General features: G+C 43.8%; 1 protein-coding gene across 3 annotated transcripts in view; it reads left to right on the top strand.

Annotated features, from left to right (window-relative positions):
• The first annotated feature begins 2,097 nt into the window (after nucleotides 1–2,097).
• The window catches only part of SEC31B (SEC31 homolog B, COPII coat complex component), a 28,869-nt gene continuing 19,049 nt past the window's right edge, over nucleotides 2,098–11,917 (top strand). For 2 of the 3 annotated variants that reach the window (XM_031461601.2, XM_010974439.3), the window contains exons 1-5: nucleotides 2,098–2,217; nucleotides 4,713–4,799; nucleotides 5,153–5,276; nucleotides 11,152–11,347; nucleotides 11,561–11,656. In XM_031461601.2, the coding sequence (XP_031317461.2) occupies nucleotides 4,721–4,799; nucleotides 5,153–5,276; nucleotides 11,152–11,347; nucleotides 11,561–11,656 (495 nt within the window). In that variant the 5' untranslated portion in view covers nucleotides 2,098–2,217; nucleotides 4,713–4,720. Of the gene's footprint in view, nucleotides 2,218–2,885; nucleotides 3,160–4,712; nucleotides 4,800–5,152; nucleotides 5,277–11,151; nucleotides 11,348–11,560; nucleotides 11,657–11,917 lie in introns of those variants that run through there. The other variant, XM_064488332.1, reaches the window with a different exon arrangement.

Below are 11,917 nucleotides of genomic sequence, written 5' to 3'. Positions count from 1 at the left end.
TCTGTGCCTCATTTTCTGGCCGGAATAGCCACTGCTGTGAGGAACCTCATTATTTTCCTTTTTTTCTGCCCACTGTCTCCCAAGCTTAGAAGGATTGGAGGGTGGGGGGATTTAAGCACAAGAAGATGTTAATTTGTTAATTTCACTGGGAAAGGTAGTTGAGGGTTCCAGTTGTGCAGCAGGTGGTCAGGGTAGCTCCTTTCCCCATTTACAGGGTTGAGGAAGAAGGAAGATAAGGTTCCTGATTTCTCAAGTTGGAACAAGGTTTATTTCCTATAAACGTTTTTAATAATTGTGGTTAAAAAAATGTACTCTAACATGTTTCAAGTATATTGAAAGATGAATAGATGTTTTGGGACTGGCCTAGAGCTGTGACTGCCTCTAATCTTATATATCTTATAAGAATATTTATTCCAAAGCAACTTCTGAATCCAAGACTCTTATAAGTTGACATTACCTGTATTTATGAATTAGAGGACAGTCATTGAGTTATTACTGAACCTATGCATGACTTTCATTACCTTAATGATTTATCCAAGCTCCTACAGTAGCCTTAGAAGGAGGAAAACCACGATCTTGAGGGTCTGTCTCTTTAATACATCTGTTTTAAAGAGAACCAACTTATGTTTTCTTCCCTTTGGGGACATTTTCTTAAATTAAATCCTATTGCCTGAAAACCTGTCCCGTAAAAAAGCACACATTCAACATGACCTGTAGAAGCAAGTCTATTCAAATTATATAAGGGATCCTTCAATGGTTGGGCAGTGGAAGACCTTTATGAGGTCAGGGGCTGGGTGTTTCTATTGAAATGTCTTTGAAGGTCTCCACTGTTTTCTGTATGTTTTCATTCTCTGTCCTTTAGAGCATTTGATGTCATTTAACAAACGTCTGTCTGCCTAATACATATCAGATACTGATAAGCCCTAGGGATATAAAGTTTAACAAGACAAAATGCCTTCAAGTAGATACCCAGAAGAGGAGACTGGCAGTTATAAAACAAGGTGAAAAGAATTTCTAAGATGTTTGAGTTGAGGGAAGAGTACTTTTTTTCCCCTTTTTTTACTTTTTTTTTTTTAAATCATGTCCTACTTGAAACTGTGACCTTATGCCTTTGGCTCAGATTTCTTTTAGAGCACTTCATCAGTGACACCTCTGCTTCATTCCTTACTTGGAGGTGTTGCCTAAGGTTCAGTTTTCAACCCTGTTTCTCATCCACTGTTGTACTAAGGAATTAAAGAAATACTTAGTAGATAGACTGGGTAGGCACTGCCAATGCCCTAAATTGTTTTCTGTCCTGACTTCAAAACTACCAAGTCCACTTGAAAAGGAAATCTAGAGTTGTGTTACAATGACTTGGGACCCATCATAAGATAACCAGCTCAAAAGGATTTCATCTCTCCAAGGGGATCCATATTGCTAGTCTAATATAATCTTTATCTTATCTCTACCCATAATTTTCAGCAATTCCCAATTACCTACAGAGCTGAATTAGTAGTCCATAATCTGTATCCAGCCCTCTCCTCCAGCTGTAGCCTCTTTCATTCAAGTATGGGAAACGCCAGGGCGCCTATTAGCTAGCTGGGCCTTTTTCTCCTTGCTAGGACTTCACTTATCTTCTTGCAGCTCCAACGTATAACGACCCTCTCATTCCTGGAACCTTTCAGGAAGCCCCCGGTCTACAGTATCTCCTCCTCCACACATCTTTAACCCTTAATTAGTTCAACCAATGGTTTGCGGGGTGCAGTTGTTGCTGGGCTGCAGAGCATCACTCACTGCTGTTTATGGGCTAGATTGCTTTTTATCTTTTCGACTAAGTGGGTTCCACTAACAGCTCCTGGAGCAAGGGCCGGGTCTTCTCTTCAATAAGTAAATATTGAAAAATTATTTTCCCCTTTCTGAGGCTGCCCCAGGAGCCTGGCTCAAATTGAATAGACCAGAACTTACTGGTCGCAGGATCTAATTCACTGCGCAGTCATGGAACAGGTAAGGGAGGCGGGATTAGAAGCTATATTAAAGGGAACGTTCTCCGTGGGTCAACGAGGCTGTGGGCCTGGCTTCTGGCGCCGCTTATGGGCGACGGTGCCCGCTGGCCGGGATTACTTTTGGCCCTCGGCAGCCGCCGTCCACAGCGTCCAGCTGAGCTCCCAAAACGTGAGAGAGAACTGGCCCCGGCTCCGGCCCCGGCGCACCTGACCCCTGACCTGGCTCTCCGCGCAGGTTGGTTTTCCCGGCCAGTCTGGGGCCCCTGAGAGCAGGGTCCGTGCGGGGGACCCCGAGCGCCGCTCCTCCCTCAGCAGAGCGCCAGGGGCCGCTCGCCCTTCTCTGAGATCCCGGCCTCCGGGGGTCCGGCCGGTGTGCCTCTCTGGGGCCCCCGCGATGCCGGCTCTCTCTCCTGTCGCGCCCGAGTGCCCCAGCCCGACGAGAGTCTCTCTCCAGCGCGGCCTTAGCGCCTCCCAATCCGCCCTGAACCCTGACCTGGCCTGGGAGTTGACAACGGGTCTCTGCGTCCTTCCCCGGGCTGGAAGGCCTGTGTTTGCCGACCCCGGCGCGCTGCGCTTCGGGGAAGGCTGGCCGCCCTCCGAGGGTCTGGACCGCCAAGGGTAGCTGGCGTCCTCCTTCCCTGCACGATTGTGTTCAGCTCTTGGGTGAATGGTCATACCTTCTCCGCTTTCAACGTCCCGGCCCCAGCCTTTCTAACCCCAGAACATATGTTTCTGAATAAAGTAGATTAAAAAACCCATCTTCCCATTTTTTCAGGCTGTCTGGGGCTTAAATACTTTATGGAGTTGAATTTAGACTGGCATAATGGTAAAAAAACACTGGGCTCTGGAGGCTGGTTAGGCTTCACATTTTGGCCTAGCCAGTCGTCTTCTCTGTAAAATGGAGATAGTAATAGTATTGACTGCACAGAACCATTGTGAGAATTAAATGACATATGCACTCAAGTACACAGTGATAATCGAAGCTCCTACTTTACATCTTTCTCTAGAAATGTGAAAATGGTTATGACCAGCAGGTGTCTCTGGTGACTGTATGGTATGATGTGCAAGCTTGTCGGAATATTCCTGATGTAGCCTCAACTGTTTATAGACGCCCTCAGGAAATCTTGGCTGAATTGACAACCTTAAACTTTTTTCAAGCTGGGAAAGAACATTTGAGGTTAAGTAATATTACTCTTATTTTTGCAGTTGAGACTTGTCTGCCTGTGGCTTGCTCAAGCAGGTCACAGTGGGTTCCAAGTTTACTCCCTCAAGTTCAGCGTTACTTTTTTTTTTTTTTTTTAACTTTCCTGCTGCTTTGCTAGCCTTTTGGAACAGCACCTTAAGTGTGTGTTAGAATTGGACTGAAAACCACAGGGGTAAAGTAGATGTCTGCATTCATTCATCAAATATTATGGAACACTTACCACGTGCCAGACATTATTCTGGCACTAGTTATAACCTGGTAAACAAAGCAGACACAGTGCTAGCTCTCATGGAGTTCACTTATTGGTGGACAACACCAACAATGTAAATGTACTAAATATATAATTATAAATTGCTAAGAAGAAAAAAAATGGAGTCTGTTTTGGATTGAGTGGTTCTCCTCATTGAGGAGGTGAGAAGCTGAGCCCAGAAAGATGTGATAAAGAGCCATTCATGCAGAGAATGTAACGAAAAGCCTTCAACTTATAGGAAAAAGGATTTACAAAGCTCTAAAGTGGGAAACAGCCAGGAAATGAAAAGCTGGAACACAAGGAATAAGGGGGAAAGTAGCAAGAGATGAAGTTGAAGTGGTAGGCTGGAGCCTTTGAGCAGGGCTCAAAGGGGTTTGAATTTTATTTTGAGTGTGATGGAAGCCATTGAAAAATTTAAGCATAGAATGCCAAAATCCTATTTTTGATTTTAAAAGTTTACTCCTGTTTCTATGTAGAGAATGAATTGGGTGTTGGGATGAGTAGCAGGGAGATGACCAGTTGGACAATTAGTGCAGTAATTTAGGTGAGAGATGATGGTATGTTCAACTAAAGAGGTGGTGCTGGAGATGGAGAAAAATAGATTAAGATATATTTTGGAGGTAAAAATTGGAAGATTTAATGATGGATTAAAGGGAATAAGGGAGAATAGGAATCTAGGGTGATTTTCAGATTTTGGAGTTGAGCAATTGAGTAGATAGTGGTACCATCTGCTGAAATGAAGAAAACGGGAGGAAGAACAGATTTGAGGTATGTGGTCAAGGAGATGGTGCAATAGAGAATTCCATTTTAGACAGACTAACTTTTAAGTATCTTTGCTATATCCAAGTGGAAATATTAGATTAGTAGTTGTATATAAGAACTTAGAGCTCAGAGGAGAGATTTGTGTTGTTGATACAAATTTGGGAGTCATCATCATATGGATGATGTTTAAAACCCAGGGAATGGATAGGGTCACTGAGAGATTATCTGGTTTGATGGTTATTATCACCATTGAGCCTGTGGCAACCAGTGTGTTTGGATATCATTTGGGGTTTAAAGCATTAGTTTCAGTAATTGGGTAAATGAACTGTCATTGTAGACCTGCAGTTAGTCATGTATTTTGTCACCCTGTGTTGCCCCAAAATGCCCCCATCCTATGGTAGAAAGAGAGAAACAAGATCTGGTGTCCACAGATGCTCCCTTGATCTGGCCCTTAAGCTTGCTGGTTTCTACTTTCAGCAGGCTGAGGGCCAGGTCACTTTTTTGCCACCTACAGGACAGACCATGAAGCTGAAAGAACTTGAGCGGCCAGCTGTCCAAGTGTGGAGCCCAGCCAGCCAGTACCCTGTGTATCTGGCCACAGGTATGGCAATACTGTAGATGAGGAGCCATAGGAGTACATAGGTTGAGAGGAAACTTAATATCCAGAATTCTTTATTGAGCTTCAGAGAAAACTTTAGAGTCACAGGAAGATGGGGTTGGCTAGCAGCATAAGCAAGGGGATATTAGGTGTTCTGGGGGCCTGGGGGTGGTCTTAGACTATAAGTCAAGTCTAGGCACCTCATACTTTCATGTTTTCTTTGGAGTTACTGTTTGATAAAGGATGTATCCAGTCCTCTCCTGTTCTTCCTCTCCTCTGCTACCTAACCATTTATACCCCAAGTCCATGCATTTATTGTTCCTCATACGCTGCCTCTTGACTTTTCTTATGCCTAGGAACATCTGCCCAGCAACTAGACGCCTCCTTTAGCACAAATGGCACGTTGGAAATCTTTGAGGTTGATTTCAGGGACCCCTCTCTTGACTTGAAACGCAAGGGAGTCCTTTCCGCCTCCAGCAGGTACTATGTCTGAACTATTGATGGGTATGCAGGGCACATTCTGATGCAGACCCTGATGGGGGATTATGGAAGTAGTGTGTGCTTCTCAGGGCTTATGAGGAGGCAAGGGAGGAGAGAAGGATCTTCAAGTTGGAGAGAAGTTAACTCTGGATTTGTTTTGCCAAAAAATATTAAAAACAGCCACTCCCACCTTTCTGGGCAGCAGCAGCAGCAGTGTCAGACAGAGTCATGTGATAGAGATGCCTCACGCAAGCCTGGACTCACGAGTACCTGATCTCTTTCTGAACCCAGAGATGTTGGCTCCTTCCTCCCTTGGCTCTTGTGAAGATAACAGCCTTACTCAGTATCTCCCTTTTCTGCCAATGGGAGACGAATGAATGATCCTTTCCTCATTGCTGTTGGGCGCTGACTGGGTACTCATGGGTTTCATGGCTCTGGCAGGTTTATGGGGCTGGGTACTAGCATTCACTGAGTGCATGTATACACACCAGGCACTATGCTAGGGGCTCCATGTAGCTTACTCATTCCTCAGAATGAGCCTAAGCAATAAATATCATTATTCCCATTTTACATAGGCGGGAACCAAAGCTCTGAGAAGCAAGGATTTCAGTCTAGGCCTGTCTGACTCCAAAACCTACCTCCTGTCCATTATTCAATTGCTTTTTATATGTTTTATAAAGATGAGGCTTATAGTCTGAATCAATGGTCTCCAAATTTTTGTACCATCAGGAAAAATGTGAATAGTCACTATACTCAATTATATATTCAATATAAATAATATGTATGTATTACTATACTATTTTTAATATTAAAAATATAACATGTAAAATCTTTTTCTTACAGCCCAGAGAATTATCTTGCCCATTCCACTTGAGAGATTGCTGGTCTTTAGGGAAGCTGGATGCAGCTTCCCGTCCTCTTGTGCATTCTTTGGCCCACTTAAGTGATTAGATTAAGATATTTAGACAGACCTACCCTCTTCTTTTTTTCATGGTTTGAGCTAATGATGAAAGTTAGTTATTGTTCTCCCTTTCTTGAGCTCCTATATCACTTTATGACAGAGTCCCTTACTTCGCAGTTTTTTACATTTCTTTGCATTTCCGGTATGTGTACCTTTTGAAGAGCAGGCCTTGGAGGGTTTACCAATAATGATGAGATATTCTTAGCCTCTGAGCAAGCATTTAGGAAAGGGCTGCTGAAAGGGGTGAGCTAATTTAATAATGTTTATACTCGTGGAGATAAGGGAGAGGGGGCTTTTTTCTTTGATCAGCCAAGCAGCAGCTTTAGCACAGTAGTGGCTCCTTAGGGCTAAGAGTTCTTAAGAAAGAGGCAATACAATTGCTTAAGAAACCTTGAAACTGAACCCTAAGATCCATGTAGGCAGAGATTTTTGCCTGTTTTATTCACTGCTGTATCTCTAGTACCTAGAACATTAGGTGGTTAATAAATATCTGTTGAATAAATGAGTGATACTAGAAACTTCTGGATTACCAAACTAAGCATCCATAGCCACCACTTCAGGTAGTTATAGTCAGTCTTCAGTTAGTCTTAGTGCCTTAAGATCTTTTCAGGGGTAAGGATCTGTTTGTTTTGCAGCCAATTAGGTTGAAGAAACCCTTTTTGAAATGTTGCTACTATATTCGGTAATCACAAAGCATCACCTCACCCCCTGCTCTACCCTGCAGGAATTTGGGGGCTATAACCAAAACAAATAGTACAGTTAACCCTCTCGATAATATTTCTTCTCTACTTTCTTTTTCCACCTGTATAATTGTATCCAAAGATTGATTCTGATTCTCAAAGACAGAAGGAATTACCTCTAATACAGTTCTGTTGGGGCCTTTCTGAAGAAACCATCTTAAACACTTCAGGGTCTAAGACATTCACTTCTTTCTGCTCCAGCCTGAGTTAGGTCACTTACTCAAAAGTCAGCATCACGAACTAGTGACCCAGATGATCAGGGTAGATAAAGGGCAACCCACTCTTTGCTTAATGCTCCCGTCTTCCTTTTCTGTGTCATCTTCTGCATAGTTTGATGGACAGCACAGTTATGTTGGGTTCTGCCTTGGCTAAAACTATGTGACTTTGGGCAAATTGAGTTCCGTCAGTGATCTTAGGTTTCCTCACTTATATATAGAGAGAGAAGAGGTTGTACAGGATAACTTCTAAGACCCTACTGAGCTCCAAATTTAGGTCTTATGTTCAGTCTCTCCTCTTTTTCTAGCTTAGTCTCCTTTTTTCCTTTTTTAAAAACTCCTCTGTGTATCTCTTCATTATTAACTAAACATACTTTTCAGTCTTCCTCCTTCCATTACCTGCCCTTTTTTCCAGACCTATGCCAACCACATTTGAATCCTAAAGATCCCCTTATCATCAGCCTGTGATGTACCAGAGAAATATTATCTACTTAGCAATATCTGGCTGAAAGAGAAGTGTTCTGAAGCACTCATATGGGTGTAAATAAGAGACAGCCTTCAGCTATAAACAGACTGAAGAGAGTGCATGGATAAGTGCCACCTGACACAGTCAGAATCAATATGGATTAGCATGTGCACTGAGGCAAGTGATGTTTGGTTTGTTAGATGAATCTCACTCAAGAAGAAAGCTTTCTGGGAGAATACTACATTGTTTGTGTATTGACTTTTGAACTAAGGATATAGCTGCTGTGGCTGAATAGTTCAGGGGCCAATGGGTGATTCGCTATACTCTACCCTCTCTCTACACTGAGGTTCTCGATCTCTGAGTGGCCTCTGTAACCTATGTCTGATCCATCCTCTAGTAACATGGAGAAAGTAGGTCATCTGTCTTCCATTACCTTTATCTCAGCTCTAGCTATTTGGGAGCACTGTGACCCCTCTTTAGGTGCCTGTGTAAGGGACATCACTAAGTGGTAAAAGATCATTTAGGTACTACTCTTAGTTTTCTTGTTTCCAAGACTTGCCTTCTGTCTAGAGATGTCAAGATCACGGAATAGACAGAGGGCGGGCTTTGTTGTTGAACAGACTTGGGTTCGCATTCCAGCTTTGCTGTCTACTGTCCTCTCGGACGCATCATTTAACTTCTTTGACTCTGTTTTCTCTACTGTAAATTTGGGATACATAGTAGGCATATGGCAGCCTAGTGCATAGTAAGCCTTCAGAAAAGTAGTTTTCCTCTCGAGCAGCTGTTACTCAATGCCTTCATTCTCCAGCTTGGAGTACCGCTCTGTTTGACTTCTAAGGAAATTTGCATTTTCTCAGCTATTTTGGCCAGGATATGGACAAACTCATTCTCACTTTAGTCTACTAACATGAAGTTGGGATTTTCCAAAAGGAATCTAAGCAAATACAATCAAAATCCCAAACAATGAAGTCTGGAAGTCATAGGACCAAGAATTTATATAGCACATGTTCCTAATCATAAGTTAGCTGAGGCTTGGCCTCAGATGAAAGCTTAGCTGGCTCAACCTTCTAATCTCACAGTTCTGTTTATTCTCTCCAGCCTTGTCTTTTTCATTTTGCCAGAAGCATAGCCATGAGATGGTTGTTGGGGCTGGTTCTGTCTTTACGAAATTCAACTTCTTCCCTTGTTCTAGCTTGGTATGCAGTCTGATGTATTTAGTACAGTGGTTCTCAACTCTGCAGGTTGTTAGAGTCACCTGGAGGCTTTTGTTAAAAAGGTAGGTTCTGAGGGCCTGTCTCTGCAAATTCTGCTTCACGAGGTCTGGGTAGGAATCAAAGAGCCTATATTTTCTTGTGCCACCCCTCATTCTGTGATGCCATATGGTCAGTCTCCAGCATTGCCATCATCATCCTGGGAATCTCTTTAGCAGAGAATTCCACCTGTGTTCCCATGTTTTCGAAGTTCCCACCTTCTTGTGCAAACTCTTCTCCCTATACCTTCTCCTTAAATCTCTTAGTTCCTATTTTCAGGCCAAATACCATCTTTTTTGTCTTAAACTTTTTATTTTTTTAAATATGCAAACCTAGAAGAGTTGCAGAATAGTATAATAAACAGTCTTATACCTTCACTTGGACCCATCAGTTTTTAACATTTTGTCACATTTACTCACATGCTCTCTCTTTGCACACACACACACGTGCACACATGCACTTTTGTTCCCTGTCCACTTGCAGGGCAGAGATAATTGACACTCCTTGAGCCCACTGAATGATCAAATCCCCTTCCTTGCCTTACTCTTTGCAGGTGTTCCCCTCTCCCGGGTGTTCTCTGTCACGTCTGTTCAAGCTCCAGTTTCACAGTCACTAGTGAAGTGTTAGCAGTAGAAATATACTGTCTACATGCAGACAGAAGGAAAATCATTTTGTCACACCCTGTATTCCACATTTCAGCCACTGTAAAGTAACTGAGCTCTCTTCTCCAACCCTTTGGTGACTAACTGTTGAGGTCTCAGGTGCCTTTTACTCTGGTTTGTATGTCATGTGCTCTGACCATACTGAGGTCATTGCATTCCCACATGAGTTTTCCTGGCAGTACCTTCCTCTGGTTCCTGTTTGGCTCACTACAGGCTTCTCTAGCTACTCTGTTGATTTGCACCCTACCGATGTTGAGCTCTAGCCTTTGGGTGACATGGCAGCCTCTGGAGCCAGCATGGAACTCCTTCTTCTGCCCTGTTAAAATCAGCACAACCTTAGAAAACATAGTCTTTCTGGCAGTAGCTGTAGACCCACCGTTTTTTCATCTCCGCTGTTTTCTTCAGATGCTGACGTAGTCTGAATTGTGCTCAGCTCTTCACTTTTGGCAGGTTAGCTCTACTCTAATGACTGGCCAAACAGGTTGCTGCCTGGTCACCCCACTCAGTTTCTTTGCTGACTGTTCCCAGGGTGTGGGAACATTTCATTTCAGTTATGGATCTTATGACCTCATTCAAGGTGAAATCTGGCTTCTCGAAAGGGCTGTGGAAATGTCCTTGGCTAGTGACTGAAATGGAGGACAGACCACCTGTGAGGATTTGGGGATTTCATAGGCCTTCCCTAGCAGCTTTGCAAGGAACCCATACTTGTTTGCAGGAGGCCCAGCGTCCACCTCATTCTTTTGTGCAAGATTTGGCAGTGTGAGACACTCAGAAAGCCAGAAAAGTGCTTCCCAAGTGGTGCCTTTGTGTTTCTAGGGCTGGCCAACTGGATCCACGTAGTTCCAGTGGGCCAGCCACATGGGAGAGGCACTGGGTGGAGAGGTCTTTAGATCTTTTCTCACTTCCAGTTTAAGAGGGAAGAGGGGACAGCTAGAGAACCTGCTTCTATTCAACTATGGAAGAGTTTGGATCTTCCCTTAAATAGAAGACAGTATTTTATGATGGTTAAGAGTTCGGACTTTGGAATAAGATGGGCCTGACTTTGAACCTTGACTCTGTCACTTCCCTAACTGTCAAATGGGAGTAAAATTACTAACTGTATATACAGAAGTATATAACTTCTCTGTGCCTCAGTTTCCTCAGTTGAAAATGGAGTTAATACCTCATGGGGTTGTTAATCAGCTAAGACATGTAAAGCACTTAGAAAACAGTGCCTGGTACACAGGAAGTACTCAGTAAGTGTTAGTTGTGATTGGAGTTGGAGGTATTAAGTGAAATAATCTATTTGAAGTATTTATCACTGGGCCTATGTAACCTTAATAACATTAATAGCAAGAAAAAATCCCCCCCAACCCTAGCTCCAAGGCAGTAGCCTCCTGGCTTCTAATGTAACATAGATGGAATATTTTTTTCAGCCAAAGGGCAGGACCAGGCAGAGGAGACCTCCATTCTGTGTCTGATAGGCAGGCTACAACTAAGGATGGGGATGCCTGTGTTGTGGCAGAGGCTGATGCAGATGCCTGCTCTCTACTTACTGACGTGGACCTGAGTGGGTGTTGATGCCAGTTCTCCTCTTTGTAGGTTTCACAAGCTGATCTGGGGGAGCTTTGGCAATGGGCTTCTGGAAGGCTCCGGGGTTATTGCAGGCGGCGGGGACAATGGCATGCTTACTCTATACAATGTGACTCACATCCTGTCTTCGGGAAAGGAACCTGTGATTGCCCAGAAACAGAAGCACACGGGGGCTGTCAGAGCTCTTGACTTTAATCCTTTCCAGGTACTACATTTTAGTTGATCAGACATGGCTGAGCCATGGAGCAACAGATCTGAAGGGAATCATTTACTTGTGACCTCTGGTCTGTAACTCTGAGCCCTTCCCAAGGTGTTATGGGGGAGGCTTTGGAAGCTCAAATTGTGGGTCTCTTTCCCCCTTTTCTGCTCTCATCTCTTCCTAGGGTGATGTGTCTCCAAAGACTTATTCTCCATACAGGGCAACCTCCTGGCCTCAGGGGCCAATGATTCTGAAATCTTCATTTGGGATTTGAATAACCTGAGTGTGCCAATGACCCCAGGATCCAAGTCACAGGTGAGGAGGCTCCTGGTGCTGCTACTGAAGAGTGTACAGCTGATTTTCCCAGGGAGCGTCTTGAATTCTGGAGGCAGTCAGAGCACGGGAGATTACAGTCTTTACCACTGGAGGGCAATAAAACTCCACAGACCAACGTGCTACCTACCAGCCAGATACTAGAGGGATAAAGTGGGAAGGGGGTGTGTGGGTGGTGGAGGTGGTTTGTGGTCGTTAACTGTCTAGTGGGTTCTGGAAGAATGAAGATGGGAGTAAAAGACA

The sequence above is a fragment of the Camelus dromedarius genome, chromosome 8, assembly GCF_036321535.1.
Source record: "Camelus dromedarius isolate mCamDro1 chromosome 8, mCamDro1.pat, whole genome shotgun sequence".
Classification (NCBI taxonomy): Eukaryota; Metazoa; Chordata; class Mammalia; order Artiodactyla; family Camelidae; genus Camelus; species Camelus dromedarius.
The sequence above is the reverse complement of the archived record's forward strand: the minus strand, read 5'-3'. Positions and strand labels throughout refer to the sequence as shown.